General features: G+C 49.2%; 1 protein-coding gene across 1 annotated transcript in view; it reads right to left on the reverse strand.

Annotated features, from left to right (window-relative positions):
* Positions 1-22,448, reverse strand: part of gse1 (Gse1 coiled-coil protein) — a 456,459-nt gene that overhangs the window by 56,059 nt on the left and 377,952 nt on the right. The window contains exon 3 of the mRNA XM_036980868.1: positions 16,587-16,784. Within this exon, the coding sequence (XP_036836763.1) occupies positions 16,587-16,784 (198 nt within the window). The remainder of the gene's footprint in view (positions 1-16,586; positions 16,785-22,448) is intronic.

The raw sequence follows: 22,448 nt of genomic DNA on the forward strand, positions 1-22,448 counted from the left end.
ACAAGAGAGAGAAAGAGAGAGAGAGAAACAGAGCGAGAGAAAGGGAGAAAGAGAGAAAGAGAGAAAGGGAGAAAGAGAGAAAGAGAGAAAGAGAGAAAGAGAGAAAGGGAGAGAGAGAGAGAGAGAGAGAGAGAGAGAGAGAGAGAGAGAGAGAGAGAGAGAGAGAGAGAGAGAGAGAGAGAGAGAGAGAGAGAGAGAGAGAGAGAGAGAGAGAGAGAGAGAGAGAGAGAGAGAGAGAGAGAAAGGGGTGATGAGGTGATGTGTGTGAGGTGAGAGAGGAAGCATATCTTGTCTGCACAACAGCAATTAGTGGCCTAATCCTCCCCCCCTCACCTCAGAAAGCCATTACTCTCCCCTGGAAGACCAGGACAATCAATACCAGAGCACTCAGGCTGGCGAGCAGAGTGACACTTAATACAGCTCCACTATCACACCTCATTTACTCACAGAAAGAGAGAGAGAAAGACTACCACTACGGGAGAGTGGAAGAGGGAAGGAGGGGGGGAGAGAATGGGTGGGATGGGAGAGCGAGAGAAAGAGCATAAGAATCATTACAAAAGAGTGAATGAGAGAGAGATAAAAAGGGATAGAGCAGAAATGAATAATGATCACAGCAATCCAGACCTGCCAGAGCTTCAAGCAACAGACCTCTACTCCCCTGATACCACTCCATCTCTCTCTCCTCCACCATCCCTTCCTCCCCCTCATTGTTCTCACTCCCGTTCCCTGTGTGTGTGTGTGTGTGTGTGTGTGGTGCTGTATGTACAGTGGGGGAGGCAGGACACACTGAATAATTGAGTGAAAGCTGGAGGAGAAGCAGGTGAGGAGAAGGAGGAGCGGGGGGTTGGTGTTCACTCATCTGATTCTCCTCTTCATTCTCCTCCTTTACAAGCCAACATCATAACCTCTGTATACCTCCACCAACCCCATCCCTCCTTCCCTGGAAACCATCCACACACCACCAGCTCCAGCCTGTTCTGTTATTCACTCCCTCTCCTCTCTGTTCTTCAAACGGACTGCCTCCCAAACAGATATCTCTCAGGGAATCCATCCATTTTTCATAAACACATTTACAACAGTTACAGACAGTTAAGGAGAAAGGGAATTGGCCCTTAACGCTTCACAGCCTGAGATGGGTGGTGTGTGTGTGTGTGTGTGTGTTAATCTTAGATTTTCAGCACCTCCTGAAGTCTAAACTACCCCCTCTCCCTTGTTCTAATAAATACAACCCCCTTCCAGTCTTTTCCTGTCACTCCACCTTCCTCACTCCTCTTGTGGTGACAGTGCTAGTTGACAGGAAGTCAGTCCATCACTGAGCAGATGGGACAGAAATGATATGCAGGCCATCTGAGGGGCCCTAAACTAGTGTTATGCTGCCATATGCAGATCCAGCCTTCGTCTATTCACTGACGTGTCGCCACACATGCTCACACTGAGGCTGAGAGGAGAGAAGGGAGTGTCCTGGTTTCAAACACAGCCCTGGGCATTATGGATGTATCTCCATAGTCTGAACATGCTTCCTCTCCCCTTCTCCTGTCCTCCCCTGTCCTCCCCTTCTTTTGATCTAATCACAAAGGACTGGTGAAAGCAAAATGGACTAGACACCAGTCCAGTTCTTTCAGATCAGTCAGACATTAAAAGAAAGGAGGTGAGGAGATAAAAGTCAGTCCCCTACTGGTGCCGTTAGGACATACATTAAGAACAACACGCTGGTCCTCCGCCCTCTAATGGTGGATAAGAGACTGCAGGCCAAGCTGTGGCTCCACACTCTGCTCCTACGCTACAGAGAGACGGAGAGCGAGGAAGTCTAAGCGAGAGAGAGTGTGCTCTGTGTCTGTTCCTGCTTGTGTGTGTGTGTGTGTGTGTATGTACAGTGCATTCAGAAAGTATTCAGACCCCTTGACTTTGTCCACATTTTTTACGTTACAGCCTTATTCTAAAATGAATTAAAAAAAATGTTTCCTTATCAATCTACATATAATAACCCATAATGACAAAGCGAAAACAGGTTTTAAGAAATGTTTGCAAATTTATTAACAGAAATACATTCTTTAAACAAGTATTCAGACCCTTTGCTATGATACCCGAAATTGAGCTCAGGTGCATCCTGTTTCCATTAATCATCTTTGAGATGTTTCTACAACTTGATTGTGTCCACCTGTGGTAAATTCAATTGATTGGACATGATTTGGAAAGGCACACACCTGTCTATACAAGGTTCCACAGTTGACAGTGCATGTCAGAGCAAAAAACCAAGCCATGAGGTTGAAGGAATTGTCTGTAGAGCTCCGAGATAGGATTGAAAACAGTTGTGCAGCAACACTCCCCATCCAACCTGACAGAGCTTGAGAGGATCTACAGAGAAGAATGGGAGAAACTCCCCAAATACAGGTGTGCCAAGGTTGTAGCTTCATACCCAAGAAGACTCAAGGCTGTTTAAAACTGTTTTATTTTTGTCATTATGGGGTATTATGGGGTATTGTGTGTAGATTGAGGGAAAAATTATTTAATCAATATTATGTAACAAAATGTGGAAAAAGTCAAGGGGTCTGAATACTTTCCAAATGCACTGTATGTGTGTGTGGTGTATGTGGGTGTGATTGAGTGTATGTCTGTGTGGGCAAACGTGTGTGTGTGTGATTAATGTGTAGCTCCTCTCTCCATTGCTGCCCCATTACCAGTCCCTCTCTCCCAGACTGCCTCCACGCATGACCGCCCAAGCTGACCCTAACTGGGAGAGAGAGGTACACACAGACACATACACGGGCGCATACGCACGCACACACAATCACACATGCCCAAAAGCACGTATGCACGCATACACACACAAAGCTCCACACAGCCCCAGGTTAAGGTCTCTCTGTCCCAGCACCGTATCCTTCCACCTCTAATCCCATCAAGAAACATAACAATATCCTTGTTCACCTGCTGATTTTATCCAAGGGGACTTGCCTTAACACAAACGTTCAGGGAAAGTGATCCTTGCGAAAATTGAACCCACAACCTTGATCTTGCCAGCTCTACACTACAACCGACTGTGCCATTCAAGCCCCAAATCTCATGTTCCCTACCTGGTCCTATCCAAAGCCCCAATCTCCCTCTCTCCTCCACAGCCCCAAACACACCTCCAGTCACAGCCCTGACAACTAGCGACAAGCTGTTCTTCGCCTCCTCCCCTTCCCCCCACCATCCATCCCTCCCTCCCTCTGCCCCCCCCCCCCCTCCACCGCCTCCCTCCCTCCACCGCCTCCCACTCTTCCTACCTCCCTCCCTCCCTGCATTAGAACAACATCAGCACTTAATTAAACAGTCCATTTCACACCTGGTGTGCATAGCAGCGCCGAGCCAACCCTTCCTCCATATGCCATACCATCCCCCAGCCACACACACACAAACCCTGCCTCACACACACCAGCCGTGTCACACACACACCAGCCGTGTCACACACACACACACACACACCAGCCGTGTCTCTCTCACACACACACACACACACACAGGCAACACAGTACAAAGCACCTAATCTGCATCAGGGAGTGTGTGTTTCAAGGGTTTGTGTGTGTGTGTGTGTGAACTCTTAGAAAAAAGGTGCTGTCTAGAACCTAAAAGGGTTAGTCTGCTGTCCCCATAGGAGAGGGTTCAACATGGGGACAGCCGAAGAAACATTTTGGAACCCTTTTTTCTAAGAGTGTGGTGGTGTGTGTTATTTTCCCAGAGAGGGGAAGTAAGACTGAGAGATAGAGAGAGAAGGAAAGAGAGAGAGAGCAGTAGGATAGTTTCTGGAGGAGAATGTAACTGGGTGAACTGTGTATGTATGAGCTATTGTTAGTATGTTTACCTAGAAGAAGAAGAGACACAGATATATGGAGGAATACAATACTGGATAGAGAGAGAGAGCTTGTTTGTGAGTGAGTGTTTCAGGGACAAACAGAGCCTGGAGAGCGAGCGCGCGAGCGCACACACACACACACACACACACACACACACACACACAGGGTGTGGATAGATGGTGTGTGTATGCGCTCCAGGCTCCAGATGGAGGGGTCAGAGACACACTGCCCTGCCCTGCCATGCTCTGGGCTCCCAGAAACAAGGGTAGCCCCCGGCCAAACACACACATACACACACACGGTAACACATTCAATCTCACACTTCAATCTCTCTGTATCCCTCTACCACCTCTCCCATCACTCCATAAACCCTCTCTCTTCTAAGTATTTTTCCTCTGTCCTTTTTCTCATTCCCCCAGTCCTCATCCCTCCCTCCCCATCGCTTTCCTGGTCTAGCTAGGTACTGTAGGTAGGTAGTGTAATGCTCCAGCGAGTTTACCCCAGCCAGCCAGCCAGTCAGATAGTCAGCCAGCCAGCCAGCCAGCCAGCCAGTCAGTCAGTGTGTATGTATGAGGAAACTGGAGAGAGGATTAAGCCTAGATCTGCCTAATTAATCAGATACTAGCATGCCTGCCTCTCTGACACGAGGTGTGTGTCCTTTACTCTGCTGCAATACTCATTATCCATCACCTCCCCTCTTCAGCATGAGACTCAGTACACAGAGCTACTCATCAGACAGGAGAGTGTGTGTGAGTGTATGTATGTGTGGGTTACTGTGTACGAGTGTGTGTGTGTGCGTGTATACAGATGAAAACACAGAGGACGTGACAGGGTTTTTAAATCAGGGTGATAGCTAGCTAGCTAGTGGCTATGACGCTAGTACAACAAAACAAACAACATCCTTTAGGCTTAGGAGACTGATTCATGCTCCATATGCACAACAGTAACACAGGACAGTGGGCCAGAGACGGACACAGAGGACACACAGAACACACAGGAACCCACTGTGCAGTAGGACACACAGGAACCCACTGTGCAGTAGGACACACAGGAACCCACTGTGCAGTAGGACACACAGGAACCCACTGTGCAGTAGGACACACAGGAACCCACTGTGCAGTAGGACACACAGGAACCCACTGTGCAGTAGGGCACACAGGAACCCACTGTTCAGTAGGACACACATGAACCCACTGTGCAGTAGGACACACAGGAACCCACTGTGCAGTAGGACACACAGGAACCCACTGTGCAGTAAGACACACAGGAACCCACTGTGCAGTAGGACACACAGGAACACACTGTTCAGTAGGACACACAGGAACCCACTGTTCAGTAGGACACACAGGAACCCACTGTTCAGTAGGTCACACAGGAACCCACTGTGCAGTAGGATGCACAGGAACCCACTGTTCAGTAGGACACACAGGAACCCACTGTGCAGTAGGACACACAGGAACCCACTGTGCAGTAGGACACAGGAACACACAATGTTCAGTAGGACACACATGAACCCACTGTTCAGTAGGACACACAGGAACCCACTGTGCAGTAGGACACACAGGAACCCACTGTGCAGTAGGACACACAGGAACACACACTGTTCAGTAGGTCACACAGGAACACACCCTATTCAGTAGGACACACAGGAACCCACTGTTCAGTAGGACACACAGGAACCCACTGTGCAGTAGGACACACAGGAACACACTGTGCAGTAGGACACACAGGAACACACACTGTTCAGTAGGACACACAGGAACACACTGTTCAGTAGGTCACACAGGAACACACACTATTCAGTAGGACACACAAGAACACACGGTGCAGTAGGACACACAGGAACACACTGTGCAGTAGGACACACAGGAACACAATGTGCAGCAGGACACACAGGAACACACTGCTCAGTAGGACACAGGAACACACTGTTCAGTAGGACACACAGGAACACACTGTTCAGTAGGACACGCAGGAACACACTGTTCAGTAGGACACGCAGGAACACACTGTGCAGTAGGACACACAGGAACACACACGGTGCAGTAGGACACACAGGAACACACACGGTGCAGTAGGACACACAGGAATACACACGGTGCAGTAGGACACACAGGAACACACACGGTGCAGTAGGACACACAGGAACACACTGTTCAGTAGGACACACAGGAACACACTGTTCAGTAGGACACACAGGAACACACTGTGCAGTAGGACACACAGGAACACACTGTGCAGTAGGACACACAGGAACACACTGTGCAGTAGGACACACAGGAACACACTGTTCAGTAGGACACACAGGAATACACTGTGCAGTAGGACACACAGGGACACACTGTACAATAGGACACACAGGGTCACACTGTACAGTAGGACACAGGGACACACTGTGCAGTAGGACACACAGGAACACACTGTGCAGTAGGACACACAGGAACACACTGTTCAGTAGGACACGCAGGAACACACTGTGCAGTAGGACACACAGGAACACACACGGTGCAGTAGGACACACAGAAACACACACGGTGCAGTAGGACACACAGGAACACACACGGTGCAGTAGGACACACAGGAACACACACGGTGCAGTAGGACACACAGGAACACACTGTTCAGTAGGACACACAGGAACACACTGTTCAGTAGGACACACAGGAACACACTGTGCAGTAGGACACACAGGAACACACTGTGCAGTAGGACACACAGGAACACACTGTGCAGTAGGACGCACAGGAACACACTGTTCAGTAGGACACACAGGAACACACTGTGCAGTAGGACACACAGGGACACACTGTACAATAGGACACACAGGGTCACACTGTACAGTAGGACACACAGGGACACACTGTGCAATAGGACACACAGGAACACACTGTGCAGTAGGACACACAGGAACACACTGTGCAGTAGGACACACAGGAACACACTGTGCAGTAGGACACACAGGAACACACTGTGCAGTAGGATACACAGGAACACACTGTGCAGTAGGACACACAGGAACACACTGTTCAGTAGGACACACAGGAACACACTGTGCAGTAGGACACACAGGGACACACTGTACAATAGGACACACAGGGTCACACTGTACAGTAGGACACACAGGGACACACTGTGCAATAGGACACACAGGAACACACTGTGCAGTAGGACACACAGGAACACACTGTGCAGTAGGACACACAGGAACACACTGTGCAGTAGGACACACAGGAACACACTGTGCAGTAGGACACACAGGAACACACTGTGCAGTAGGACACACAGGAACACACTGTGCAGTAGGACACACAGGAACACACTGTGCAGTAGGACACACAGGAACACACTGTCTATTGCACTTCACACTGCCCTTTCCCATCTGGACAAAAGGACAACTTATGTGAGAATGCTATTCATTGACTCCAGCTCAGCATTCAACGCCATAGTGCCCACAAAGCTCATCACTAAGCTAAGGATCCTGGGACTAAACACCTCCCTCTGCAACTGGATCCTGGACTTCCTGATGGGCCGCCCCCAGGTGGTGAAGGTAGGTAGCAACACATCTGCCACACTGATCCTCAACACTGGAGCCCCTCAGGGGTGCATGCTCAGTCCCCTCCTGTACTCCCTGTTCGCCCACGACTGCATGGTCAGGCACGACTCCAACACCATCATTAAGTTTGCAGACAACACAACAGTGGTAGGCCTGATCACCGACAACAACAAGACAGCCTATAGGGAGGAGGTCAGAGACCTGGCCGGGTGGTGCCAGAATAACAACCTATCCCTCAACGTAACCAAGACTACGGAGATGATTGTGGACTACAGGAAAAGGACGACTGAGCACGCCCCCATTCTCATCGACGGGGCTGTAGTGGAGCAGGATGAGAGCTTCAAATTCCTTGGTGTCCACATCACCAACAAACTAGAATGGTCCAAACACACCAAGACAATTGTGAAGCGGGCATGACAAAGCCTGTTCCCCCTCAGGAAACTAAAAAGATTTGGCATGGGTCCTCAGATACTCAAAAGGTTCTACAGCTGCAACATCGAGAGCATCCTGACTGGTTGCATCACTTCCAGGTACGGCAACTGCTTGGCCTCCGACCGCAAGACACTACAGATGGTAGCACGTACAGCCCAGTACATCACTGGGACCAAGCTTCCTGCCATCCAGGACCTCTACACCAGGCTGTGTCAGAGGAAGGCCCTAAAATTGTCAAAGACCCCAGCCACCCTGGTCATAGACTGTTCTCTCTGATCCCCCCCCCCCGCCCCCCCCGCCCCAACCCCTCTTTTACGCTGCTGGTACTCTCTGTTTATCATATATGCATAGTCACTTTAACTATACATTCATGTACATACTACTTTAACTGGACTGACCAACCAGAGCCCACACACATTGGCTAACCGGGCCATCTGCATTGTATCCTGCCACCCACCACCTGCCAACCCCTCTTTTATGCTGCTGCTACTCTCTGTTCATCATATATGCATAGTCATACATGTACATACTACCTCAATCAGCCTGACTAACCGGTGTCTGTATATAGCCTCTCTACTGTTATTTTTCATTGTCTTTTTACTGTTGTTTTATTTCTTTACATACCTATTGTTCACCTAATACCTTTTTTGCACTATTGGTTAGAGCCTGTAAGTAAGCATTTCACTGTAAGCTCTACACCTGTTGTATTCGGCGCACGTGACAAATAAACTTGGATTTGATTTGTTCAGTAGGACACACAGGGACACTGTTCAGTAGGACACACAGGGACACTGTTCAGTAGGACACACAGGGACACACTGTTCAGTAGGACACACAGGAACACACTGTTCAGTAGGACACACAGGAACACACTGTGCAGTAGGACACACAGGAACACACTGTGCAGTAGGACACACAGGAACACACTGTTCAGTAGGACACACAGGAATACACTGTGCAGTAGGACACACAGGGACACACTGTACAATAGGACACACAGGAACACACTGTTCAGTAGGACACACAGGAACACACTGTGCAGTAGGACACACAGGAACACACTGTTCAGTAGGACACACAGGAACACACTGTTCAGTAGGACACACAGGAACACACACGGTGCAGTAGGACACACAGGAACACACTATTCAGTAGGACACACAGGAACACACTGTTCAGTAGGACACACAGGAACACACTGTGCAGTAGGACACACAGGAACACACTGTTCAGTAGGACACACAGGAACACACTGTTCAGTAGGACACACAGGAACACACTGTTCAGTAGGACACACAGGAACACACACGGTGCAGTAGGACACACAGGAACACACTATTCAGTAGGACACACAGGAACACACTGTTCAGTAGGACACACAGGAACACACTGTGCAGTAGGACACACAGGAACACACTGTTCAGTAGGACACACAGGAACACACTGTTCAGTAGGACACACAGGAACACACTGTTCAGTAGGACACACAGGGACACTGTTCAGTATGACACACAGGAACACACTGTTCAGTAGGACACACAGGAACACACTGTTCAGTAGGACACACAGGAACACACTGTGCAGTAGGACACACAGGAACACACTGTTCAGTAGGACACACAGGAACACACTGTTCAGTAGGACACACAGGAACACACTGTTCAGTAGGACACACAGGAACACACTGTTCAGTAGGACACACAGGGACACTGTTCAGTATGACACACAGGAACACACTGTTCAGTAGGACACACAGGAACACACTGTTCAGTAGGACACACAGGAACACACTGTTCAGTAGGACACACAGGAACACACTGTTCAGTAGGACACACAGGGACACTGTTCAGTAGGACACACAGGGACACTGTTCAGTAGGACACACAGGAACACACTGTTCAGTAGGACACACAGGAACACATTGTTCAGTAGGACACACAGGGACACACTGTGCAGTAGGACACACAGGGACACACTGTTCAGTAGGACACACAGGAACACACACTGTTCAGTAGGACACACAGGAACACACTGTTCAGTAGGACACACAGGGACACACTGTTCAGTAGGACACACAGGAACACACTGTGCAGTAGGACACACAGGGACACTGTGCAGTAGGACACACAGGAACACACTGTTCAGTAGGACACACAGGGACACACTGTTCAGTAGGACACACAGGGACACTGTTCAGTAGGACACACAGGAACACACTGTTCAGTAGGACACACAGGAACACACTGTTCAGTAGCACACAGGAACACACTGTTCAGTAGGACGCACAGGAACACACTGTTCAGTAGGACACACAGGAACACACTGTGCAGTAGGACACACAGGAACACACTGTGCAGTAGGACACACAGGAACACACTGTGCAGTAGGACACACAGGGACACACTGTGCAGTAGGACACACAGGGACACACTGTGCAGTAGGACACACAGGGACACACTGTTCAGTAGGACGCACAGGAACACACTGTTCAGTAGGACGCACAGGAACACACTGTGCAGTAGGACACACAGGGACACACTGTGCAGTAGGACACACAGGAACACACTGTTCAGTAGGACACACAGGGACACACTGTTCAGTAGGACACACAGGAACACACACTATTCAGTAGGACACACAGTAACACACTGTTCAGTAGGACACACAGGAACACACTGTTCAGTAGGACACAAAGGAACACACTGTTCAGTAGGACACACAGGAACACACTGTTCAGTAGGACACACAGGGACACTGTTCAGTAGGACACACAGGGACACTGTTCAGTAGGACACACAGGAACACACTGTTCAGTAGGACACACAGGAACACACTGTTCAGTAGGACACACAGGGACACACTGTGCAGTAGGACACACAGGAACACACTGTTCAGTAGGACACACAGGGACACACTGTTCAGTAGGACACACAGGAACACACTGTTCAGTAGGACACACAGGAACACACACGGTGCAGTAGGACACAGGAACACACTGTGCAGTAGGACGCACAGGAACACACTGTGCAGTAGGACACACAGGAACACACTGTTCAGTAGGACACACAGGAACACACACGGTGCAGTAGGACACACAGGAACACACTATTCAGTAGGACACACAGGAACACACTGTTCAGTAGGACACACAGGAACCCACTGTGCAGTAGGACACACAGGAACACACTATTCAGTAGGACACACAGGAACACACTGTTCAGTAGGACACACAGGAACACACTGTTCAGTAGGACACACAGGAACACACTGTTCAGTAGGACACACAGGGACACACGGTGCAGTAGGACACACAGGAACACACTGTTCAGTAGGACACACAGGAACACACTGTTCAGTAGGACACACAGGAACACACACGGTGCAGTAGGACACACAGGAACACACTATTCAGTAGGACACACAGGAACACACTGTTCAGTAGGACACACAGGAACACACTGTGCAGTAGGACACACAGGAACACACTGTTCAGTAGGACACACAGGAACACACTGTTCAGTAGGACACACAGGAACACACTGTTCAGTAGGACACACAGGAACACACACGGTGCAGTAGGACACACAGGAACACACTATTCAGTAGGACACACAGGAACACACTGTTCAGTAGGACACACAGGAACACACTGTGCAGTAGGACACACAGGAACACACTGTTCAGTAGGACACACAGGAACACACTGTTCAGTAGGACACACAGGAACACACTGTTCAGTAGGACACACAGGGACACTGTTCAGTATGACACACAGGAACACACTGTTCAGTAGGACACACAGGAACACACTGTTCAGTAGGACACACAGGAACACACTGTGCAGTAGGACACACAGGAACACACTGTTCAGTAGGACACACAGGAACACACTGTTCAGTAGGACACACAGGAACACACTGTTCAGTAGGACACACAGGAACACACTGTTCAGTAGGACACACAGGGACACTGTTCAGTATGACACACAGGAACACACTGTTCAGTAGGACACACAGGAACACACTGTTCAGTAGGACACACAGGAACACACTGTTCAGTAGGACACACAGGAACACACTGTTCAGTAGGACACACAGGGACACTGTTCAGTAGGACACACAGGGACACTGTTCAGTAGGACACACAGGAACACACTGTTCAGTAGGACACACAGGAACACATTGTTCAGTAGGACACACAGGGACACACTGTGCAGTAGGACACACAGGGACACACTGTTCAGTAGGACACACAGGAACACACACTGTTCAGTAGGACACACAGGAACACACTGTTCAGTAGGACACACAGGGACACACTGTTCAGTAGGACACACAGGAACACACTGTGCAGTAGGACACACAGGGACACTGTGCAGTAGGACACACAGGAACACACTGTTCAGTAGGACACACAGGGACACACTGTTCAGTAGGACACACAGGGACACTGTTCAGTAGGACACACAGGAACACACTGTTCAGTAGGACACACAGGAACACACTGTTCAGTAGCACACAGGAACACACTGTTCAGTAGGACGCACAGGAACACACTGTTCAGTAGGACACACAGGAACACACTGTGCAGTAGGACACACAGGAACACACTGTGCAGTAGGACACACAGGAACACACTGTGCAGTAGGACACACAGGGACACACTGTGCAGTAGGACACACAGGGACACACTGTGCAGTAGGACACACAGGGACACACTGTTCAGTAGGACGCACAGGAACACACTGTTCAGTAGGACGCACAGGAACACACTGTGCAGTAGGACACACAGGGACACACTGTGCAGTAGGACACACAGGAACACACTGTTCAGTAGGACACACAGGGACACACTGTTCAGTAGGACACACAGGAACACACACTATTCAGTAGGACACACAGGAACACACTGTTCAGTAGGACACACAGGAACACACTGTTCAGTAGGACACAAAGGAACACACTGTTCAGTAGGACACACAGGAACACACTGTTCAGTAGGACACACAGGGACACTGTTCAGTAGGACACACAGGGACACTGTTCAGTAGGACACACAGGAACACACTGTTCAGTAGGACACACAGGAACACACTGTTCAGTAGGACACACAGGGACACACTGTGCAGTAGGACACACAGGAACACACTGTTCAGTAGGACACACAGGGACACACTGTTCAGTAGGACACACAGGAACACACTGTTCAGTAGGACACACAGGAACACACACGGTGCAGTAGGACACAGGAACACACTGTGCAGTAGGACGCACAGGAACACACTGTGCAGTAGGACACACAGGAACACACTGTTCAGTAGGACACACAGGAACACACACGGTGCAGTAGGACACACAGGAACACACTATTCAGTAGGACACACAGGAACACACTGTTCAGTAGGACACACAGGAACCCACTGTGCAGTAGGACACACAGGAACACACTATTCAGTAGGACACACAGGAACACACTGTTCAGTAGGACACACAGGAACACACTGTTCAGTAGGACACACAGGAACACACTGTTCAGTAGGACACACAGGGACACACGGTGCAGTAGGACACACAGGGACACACTGTGCAGTAGGACACACAGGAACACACACTGTTCAGTAGGACACACAGGAACACACTGTGCAGTAGGACACACAGGGACACACAGGAACACACTGTGCAGTAGGACACACAGGAACACACTGTTCAGTAGGACACACAGGAACACACACTGTTCAGTAGGACACACAGGAACACACTGTTCAGTAGGACACACAGGGACACACGGTGCAGTAGGACACACAGGAACACACGGTGCAGTAGGACACACAGGAACACACACGGTGCAGTAGGACACACAGGAACACACTATTCAGTAGGACACACAGGAACACACTGTTCAGTAGGACACACAGGAACACACTGTTCAGTAGGACACACAGGAACACACTGTTCAGTAGGACACACAGGAACACACTGTGCAGTAGGACACACAGGAACACACTGTTCAGTAGGACACACAGGGACACACTGTGCAGTAGGACGCACAGGAACACACTGTTCAGTAGGACGCACAGGGACACACTGTTCAGTAGGACGCACAGGAACACACTGTGCAGTAGTACACACAGGGACACACTGTGCAGTAGGACACAGGAATACACTGTTCAGTAGGACACACAGGAACACACTGTTCAGTAGGACACACAGGAACACACTGTTCAGTAGGACACACAGGAACACACTGTTCAGTAGGACACACAGGAACACACTGTTCAGTAGGACACACAGGAACACACTGTTCAGTAGGACACACAGGAACACACTGTGCAGTAGGACACACTGTTCAGTAGGACACACAGGGACACACTGTGCAGTAGGACACACAGGAACACACTGTTCAGTAGGACACACAGGAACACACTGTTCAGTAGGACACACAGGAACACACTGTGCAGTAGGACACACTGTGCAGTAGGACACACAGGGACACACTGTGCAGTAGGACACACAGGAACACACTGTTCAGTAGGACACACAGGAACACACTGTGCAGTAGAACACACACACTGCTAGGAGGCTACAACATGCCAGGAAAGCACCATGGACGTTTTCTGTGTGAGTTTGTGTGTGTGTGTGTCAGTGTCGGTGTCAGTGTTTGTGTGTATGAGGGCTTGTCTAAAAATATCTTTGTAGACAGCAAAGTGGCTGGAGTTCCGGAGGAGGCCCACACTCCAGCCTGCCCACCCCAGCGACGGCACTCCTAAAGTGGGCAGCATCGGCCCCATGACTGGCCTGTTCCTCTGGAGCTGTGGAGCATGACTCACACACACTGTGTCTCTACCTACGCCAGGCAGACTGCACACAGACAGGCCCAAAATAACAGAGGGACTTTTTGTTTTAAAAAATGCCTAGGTTTAATCATAGTCTCCGTGTGTGTGTTTCTGTACCTCCCTCAGACTATCTGACGACTGTCCCAGCTAGGTTGAAATAGCAACAGACACACAGCACACACACCTGGTTGATAGAGTGACAGAGAGAGAGATGAGACAGTGAGACAAACAGTATGTGTGCAAGAAAGGGAGAGAGAGAGAGAGAGAGAGGTGAGAAAAGAGATTGTGTGCAAGTGACAGTGAGAGAGAGATGGAGAGAGATAGATGAGGGAGTGTGTGGGAGGGAGAGACAGAGAGGGAGTGGGGAAGAGAGAAGGGGAAGGTGAGAAACAATGGAGGAAGAGAATGAGATTGAGAGGGTGAGTGTGTGAGAGAGAGGGAGAGATTGGGGTTGTGAGCTCTGTCTCTGTTTCTTTCTCAGAGTAATAAATCATTGGTGTTGGGCCCCCGGTGTGATCTGCAGGGGAGCTAGGCAGCCAGGGAGAACCAGGGAGGAGGGGACCTCTCTCAAACACACAGCCTGATTAAGAGAGCCTGACCCCGGGCCGGGATGACTGGGGCTGCTGGGGCTCACTGGAGCTGGGGCAGACAGCCAGATATACACACACAAACACACACAAACAGACGTACACTTACACACAAGCACTCACACACACCCAAACAGGACCCCTGCCAGCCCTACTCAGGGGACTCTCAGCAGTCTGGCTCCATTCCCCTGGAGGGGCCCAGCAGCGTGTGTGTGTGTCTTAGGGGGCCAGTGAAGATCAGCTCCAGTGTATGTGGGCCAGCCAGAGTCTCTGTCCTGGGGAAGGTTACACCTCATAGACACACACACCATGGTTGACCAGAGCCACTATTTCACACACCATCTACCAGAAAGGTCTCAGTGAGCTGCTGCCCAAAGCCAGCCAGCCAAACAGCCCCCGAGAGAATAGCGTGTGTGAGTGTGTGTGTGTGTTTACACGGGAGAATAGCAGCCTTGTCCATCTGTGACCTAAGTCTGACCCTGTCCAGACAAAAAACAACAATTGAAAAAACAACATCCAACTTTCTGTAGCACACAGCAATATCTAATATCCAAACCAGCTACAAATATCAACAACTCACAATCAAACCATGAGCTGTATGTCTGACTGATAGGAACCTGTAGGAGGTCGAAACGGTAGTGAGAAAAAGAGAAGTATTCTGTTGATTCAGTGTTGATTGAAAAATGGCTGTAAGAAACCTCCTATGTTCTACTGTGTAGTGAGTCTGAGAGGAGAGGGTCAGTGTGTTACAGATGCATCATATGATCCCTCCACAACCAATTCTAAAAGCAGTCCTTGTCAACTGCTCACCCCACCACACAATGACTACTTCACAGTCAGGTTAGACCAGTGGGATAGCAGGGCCCAATAACCCCCCCCCCCCCCCACACACACACAGAGCTGGCGCTTAAATGGGTCAGCTAGAACGGCTGTTCTGTGTCCTGCTCTCTTAGGGGAGGCTGCATAATTCAATCTAGTGTGAATATCACTCCACTGCTATTAGCAGCTAAACACGACACACAGGGATGGCCCCAGCAGAGGAACCTCTGAGACATCGGAGGGTTCTGAGGGGTTAGGCTACAGGGGTCAGGGGTTAGAGGTTAGGGTCCAGGAGGACAGACGGTTTTTGAATGAGCTTAGCGCCTCATGGAGGAAGGAAGGAGTGAGAGGAGGGTAAGAAGAGGGGACAGTTAGGTCATACGGGTAAGAGGGATTTCTGACAACAGCTGGTTGTAAAATGGCTTTAAATGACCCAACGTTTCTACACCTTATATAGACTTGATAACAATACACCTGGCATTAAGAACCTCTAGAATCATAACTCTGTCTGTCCACATGTGTGTTGTCCTTACCTCGAGGATCCTCCGCCTGTTTGGCCAGTTTACGGAGGGCGGCGGCGAATCCAGAGTGTGCAGACTGGGCCGCCGGGCTCCCATTGGCTACGATAGATCCGTTAAGGGGCGACGGGGTGAGGGGGCTGACCGTCGCCGTGGTGCGAGTTGCCGTGGATATCATTCCTAAGGAAGGTGACTTTGGCTCATGGCTCATGCCTGGAGAGAGGAGAGAGAGGGAGAGAAAGGGTTAATAGACATAATAGACTGATGTTCGTCATTTATAAAGCAATTACAAAGTGGCTGTAGATGATGGGTCAGTCAGTCTGTCAGTCAGACTTACTCATGCTGTGATTGGTCAACTTATCAGTTGAGGGTTCAGACAGCTGACACTATGGAACCCCTCCCCACAATGACACTGAGCCCTGTGGACTGGAAAATCTCTCTCACACACTGGGGGCTGTCTGTCTGTCTCACACCAGACCGTACACACACACACACACTGGGGGCTTTCTGTGTCTCACACCAGACCTTACACACACACACTGGGGGCTATCTGTCTGTCTCACACCAGACCTTACACACACACATACTGGGGGCTATCTGTCTGTCTCACACACACACACACACACACACACACAGACACATATATAAACACAGACACACACGGTAGTGAGTGGAGCTGAGAGTCAGCCAGAGCGCAGTGTGGTCTGTGTGTCTGTATGTCTGTATGTCTAGCTGGGGGAGGGGGGCTTTGGACTTAGGCTGGGGAGCTGGGGTTAAAGGTTATAGGTTACATGGTGTGTGACCCCTACCTCAAGAGGTCCGGTCTGTCTGCCTCAGCCCACACAGCAGCTCTACTTAACATGCTCCAACTGAGCCAGGCCCAATAGAAACCTTTCAAACACACACCATGAGAGAACAGTTTGATAGAGGTAACACACACCATGAGAGAACAGTTTGATAGAGGTAACACACACCATGAGAGAACAGTTTGATAGAGGTAACACACACCATGAGAGAACAGTTTGATAGAGGTAACACACACCCTGAGAGAACAGTTTGATAGAGGTGACACACACCATAAGAGAACAGTTTGATAGAGGTAACACACACCATGAGAGAACAGTTTGATAGAGGTAACACACACCATGAGAGAACAGTTTGATAGAGGTAACACACACCATGAGAGAACAGTCTGATAGAGGTAACACACACCATGAGAGAACAGTTTGATAGAGGTAACACACATCATGAGAGAACAGTTTGATAGAGGTAACACACACCATGAGAGAACAGTTTGATAGAGGTAACACACATCATGAGAGAACAGTTTGATAGAGGTAACACACACCATGAGAGAACAGTCTGATAGAGGTAACACACACCATGAGAGAACAGTTTGATAGAGGTAACACACACCATGAGAGAACAGTTTGATAGAGGTAACACACACCCTGAGAGAACAGTTTGATAGAGGTAACACACATCATGAGAGAACAGTTTGATAGAGGTAACACACACCATGAGAGAACAGTTTGATAGAGGTAACACACATCATGAGAGAACAGTTTGATAGAGGTAACACACACCATGAGAGAACAGTCTGATAGAGGTAACACACACCATGAGAGAACAGTTTGATAGAGGTAACACACATCATGAGAGAACAGTTTGATAGAGGTAACACACACCATGAGAGAACAGTCTGATAGAGGTAACACACATCATGAGAGAACAGTTTGATAGAGGTAACACACACCATGAGAGAACAGTCTGATAGAGGTAACACACACCATGAGAGAACAGTTTGATAGAGGTAACACACACCATGAGAGAACAGTTTGATAGAGGTAACACACACCATGAGAGAACAGTTTGATAGAGGTAACACACACCATGAGAGAACAGTTTGATAGAGGTAACACACACCATGAGAGAACAGTCTGATAGAGGTAACACACACCATGAGAGAACAGTTTGATAGAGGTAACACACACCATGAGAGAACAGTTTGATAGAGGTAACACACACCATGAGAGAACAGTCTGATAGAGGTAACACACACCATGAGAGAACAGTTTGATAGAGGTAACACACACCATGAGAGAACAGTTTGATAGAGGTAACACACACCATGAGAGAACAGTCTGATAGAGGTAACACACACCATGAGAGAACAGTTTGATAGAGGTAACACACACCATGAGAGAACAGTTTGATAGAGGTAACACACACCATGAGAGAACAGTTTGATAGAGGTAACACACACCATGAGAGAACAGTCTGATAGAGGTAACACACACCATGAGAGAACAGTTTGATAGAGGTAACACACACCATGAGAGAACAGTCTGATAGAGGTAACACACACCATGAGAGAACAGTCTGATAGAGGTAACACACACCATGAGAGAACAGTTTGATAGAGGTAACACACACCATGAGAGAACAGTCTGATAGAGGTAACACACACCATGAGAGAACAGTTTGATAGAGGTAACACACCATGAGAGAACATGATAACACACGTACCAGATCCCCTTAACCATCCCCATGTTAATGTCATGATGGTCATTGTGGTTTCTACAGTGATGATCACCAGCTACAAGCTATTTCCACTTCAATCCATTATTATCATCACGTCTGATTCACACACACACTCACTTATACTGACCCATCTACAGTAGTGTGAGTGTGTGTTTGTGAACCTGTGTGTGTGTGTGGGAGTGTGTGTGTTGTTGAATCACAGATAAATATCATAAAGCCTTATATAGTCCTACATTCAGTATACAGTCTGAAAAGCATGTGATCTACTCTGAGTTTACATTGCCTTCATAGTGTTTATAGTGATATAGCACCATCAGCAAACTGGATAGTTGACGCAACTCTATAGTTTAGCATTATGTACAGGACACAGATACTCCTATTACAATTACACATCACCTTACGTTATTATGGTGTCCATGCCACCCTGTGATACACCCCCCTCTCTCTCTCTCCCTCTCCCTCTCTCTGCTGTGTGACCTGTTGGACTGTGAGTGGAGTTTTGTTCTCTTGTCTTTTCTCTGTGTCAGATTTACGAGCACACGGTGGGGGGTGTAGGGGATCGAGGGTTTCTCTCTCTCAGTGAAGGGGTGAAAGGGGACACTGTGATGACAGCTCCTGGGCCGGTGGAATCCCTGAATGCCAGAGAGTGGCATGCATGCCGTCGCACAGAACACACACACACACACACACACACACACCACACACACCACACACACACCTTACATGAGCAAACACATGGAATAAACACACACATACTTTACAAAAACGAACACACATCACAAGTCGACAGCCCCATTAACTACAAGTCCCCAGAGTCAGAGGTCATGGTAGGGTCACAGTAAAAAGCAGTCTGTAGGGATGCAGTGAGATTACACACACACATGCACACATTACAACATTACTACCACACACCATATCTGATTACACACACATACACATTACACACACTCAGTCTTATCAATATCACAGATCCACACTCAAATGTAGCCAAAACACACACCATACCTACCCTCACACAACCAAGCACGCACACCCGCACGCACACACACATGCACACACCCGCACACACACACGCACACACACACGTACAGACAGTACGCACTCACTCACAGTAGCATACAGTGTCAATAGCACTAATAGATCTGTAGAGTTATATATAGGTCCACCCCAGAGCCTGGGCAGGTCTATTAAAAAACCCATGTCTCCCTGAGCCTGAGAGAGGTCAGGGGTGCTGTGTGTGTGTGTGTGTGTGTGTGTGTGTGTGTGTGTGTTCGTGCGTGTGTGTGCCTGGCTGTCGTTGTTTAAGTGTGCGAGGGAGTGTGTGTGTCAGTGGGAGAGCGCTGGAGTGGAACAGAAGATGGCAGGGGAGTAGTGAACTGGTGGGTCACAGGGACCCAGAGTGTAACGGGAGAGAAAATGAGTGGCAACACCTCTGGGTCCGCCCTGCTCATAACCTCCCATTCACCCCCTGCACTCCCTGTGAACCCCCAGCAACACAATTCATAATGAAATTAACAATGAGATCCCTTTCCACACACACACTTACACACACAGCAACAGCCAGGCGCACACACCCAAGCACACACACTCACATCGACAGCCAGGCACAGCAACCGCTCAGTTCACTGCTGTGACCTGTTCACGACTGCAAAGCCCTGCTCCACCCACCTCTTCTTACAAACACACACCTTCACACACACGGATACACACACACAGCCTCAGGGCTTTAAAGAAAGAGAGAGCATTCTATCGGTAAAGCAGGAACTTTTCACAGGAGCTAATAAGATGGTAATCGACCGCTAGAGAAACACCATACATATTCAAGAAACACAGCCATGCTGATAGCACACACAGTCACACACACCCCTCCTTCACACACACCCCTCCCTCCCACACACACACACACAGGGCTAGCGGCGGTTCTCGACCCCCCCTTAGAGTAGCAGAGTGAAAGCGGCGGCGGGTGCTGAGGCTCCTTACTGCACAAAGGACTGGAGCTCCCTGGTTCTCCCATCGCTGCATCTTCAGCCAAACCCAGCACACAGACAAAGACACAGTCAAGACACACACCATCTTCTCTTCCTCCTCTCCGTCGCTTCTCTCTCTCTCCTTTTCTTTCTGTCTCTCGCGCACGCTCACTCGGTCGCTCACAAAGACCGTTTGGAGCTTATCTTACGAAGCAACACACCACACAACTCTGCCTATCTCCTCTCTCTCTCTCTCTCGCTCTACCCTCCTCTTTCTCTCGCTGAGTGAAAACAGAAATTCTTAACCTAGCAGCTGCTGCGATGTCACATGACCTTCCCCCCTCCCCTCTCCTCCTCTTCCTCCCTTCTCTCCCTCCTCCTCTCCCTCCCTTCTCCTCTCAACCTATAATTCCTGAGTCATTGGGAGATAACAGAGGCATGGATGCCCTGCCAAGGGGAGCGAGGGAGGGGAGGAGAGAGGGAGGAGGGCGGGGGAAGGAGGGGAGGGGTGACTGTGTGTGTCAGCTGCCTCTTCTTCCACACACAGCCCCGGTCGTCACATCTGACCCCCCTGTCGGGGGGAGGAGGTGAGGGGGAGGGTGGTTAAATATGTGAAGCGCTGACACCCTCCTCCTCCTTCTCCCCCTCTCCCTGGCTGTTAGAAAAAGAAGAGAGAGAGAGAGAGAGAGAGAGAGGGGGAGGGAGGGAGATATATAATGCCGGAGGCTAAGGTGGAAGCTTGTTCTGGCCTGTGTTACTGAGACATTGCCCCCACAGCTAGACTGCTAACACACACACACACACACACACACACACACTAAGCAAACATAGCCAGGCTCATGTTCAGATCCAAAAGCTTGGCTTCCAGTGGGAGAGAAAACAGCTTTGATCTGCCCTCTTTATCACCAACCGAGAGCAGACACACACTACAGTTACCTCACACACAGAGCCAGTTGAGGGGTTTATACCACACACACACACACACACACACACACACACACACACACACACACACGTATGCACACGATACTGCTATTTTGCAATATTTCTAAGAGTAAATAACAGCAGACAAGGGCAACTATAGACCTGTATCTATTTTGAGTGTGCTGTCTAAAGTGCTGAAATATACTAGCAAGAATAATATTTTAGATGAACTACAGTCTGGTTTTAGAAAGACCCAATCCACCCACGCCTATTGTTTTTAACTGACTTTTAACAGCAGGGCCATTGACTGGGTTAAATCCTATTTAAACAGGTAGAGACCAAATTGTGGATGTTTATGGAAAACATTCTGGTGTGAAGGGGATTAGCTGTGGGGTCCCACAGAGGAGCATCATCGGCCCTCTTCTCTTCCTGCTGTACATTG

This window comes from Oncorhynchus mykiss, chromosome 6 (assembly GCF_013265735.2).
Source record: "Oncorhynchus mykiss isolate Arlee chromosome 6, USDA_OmykA_1.1, whole genome shotgun sequence".
Taxonomy (NCBI): domain Eukaryota; kingdom Metazoa; phylum Chordata; class Actinopteri; order Salmoniformes; family Salmonidae; genus Oncorhynchus; species Oncorhynchus mykiss.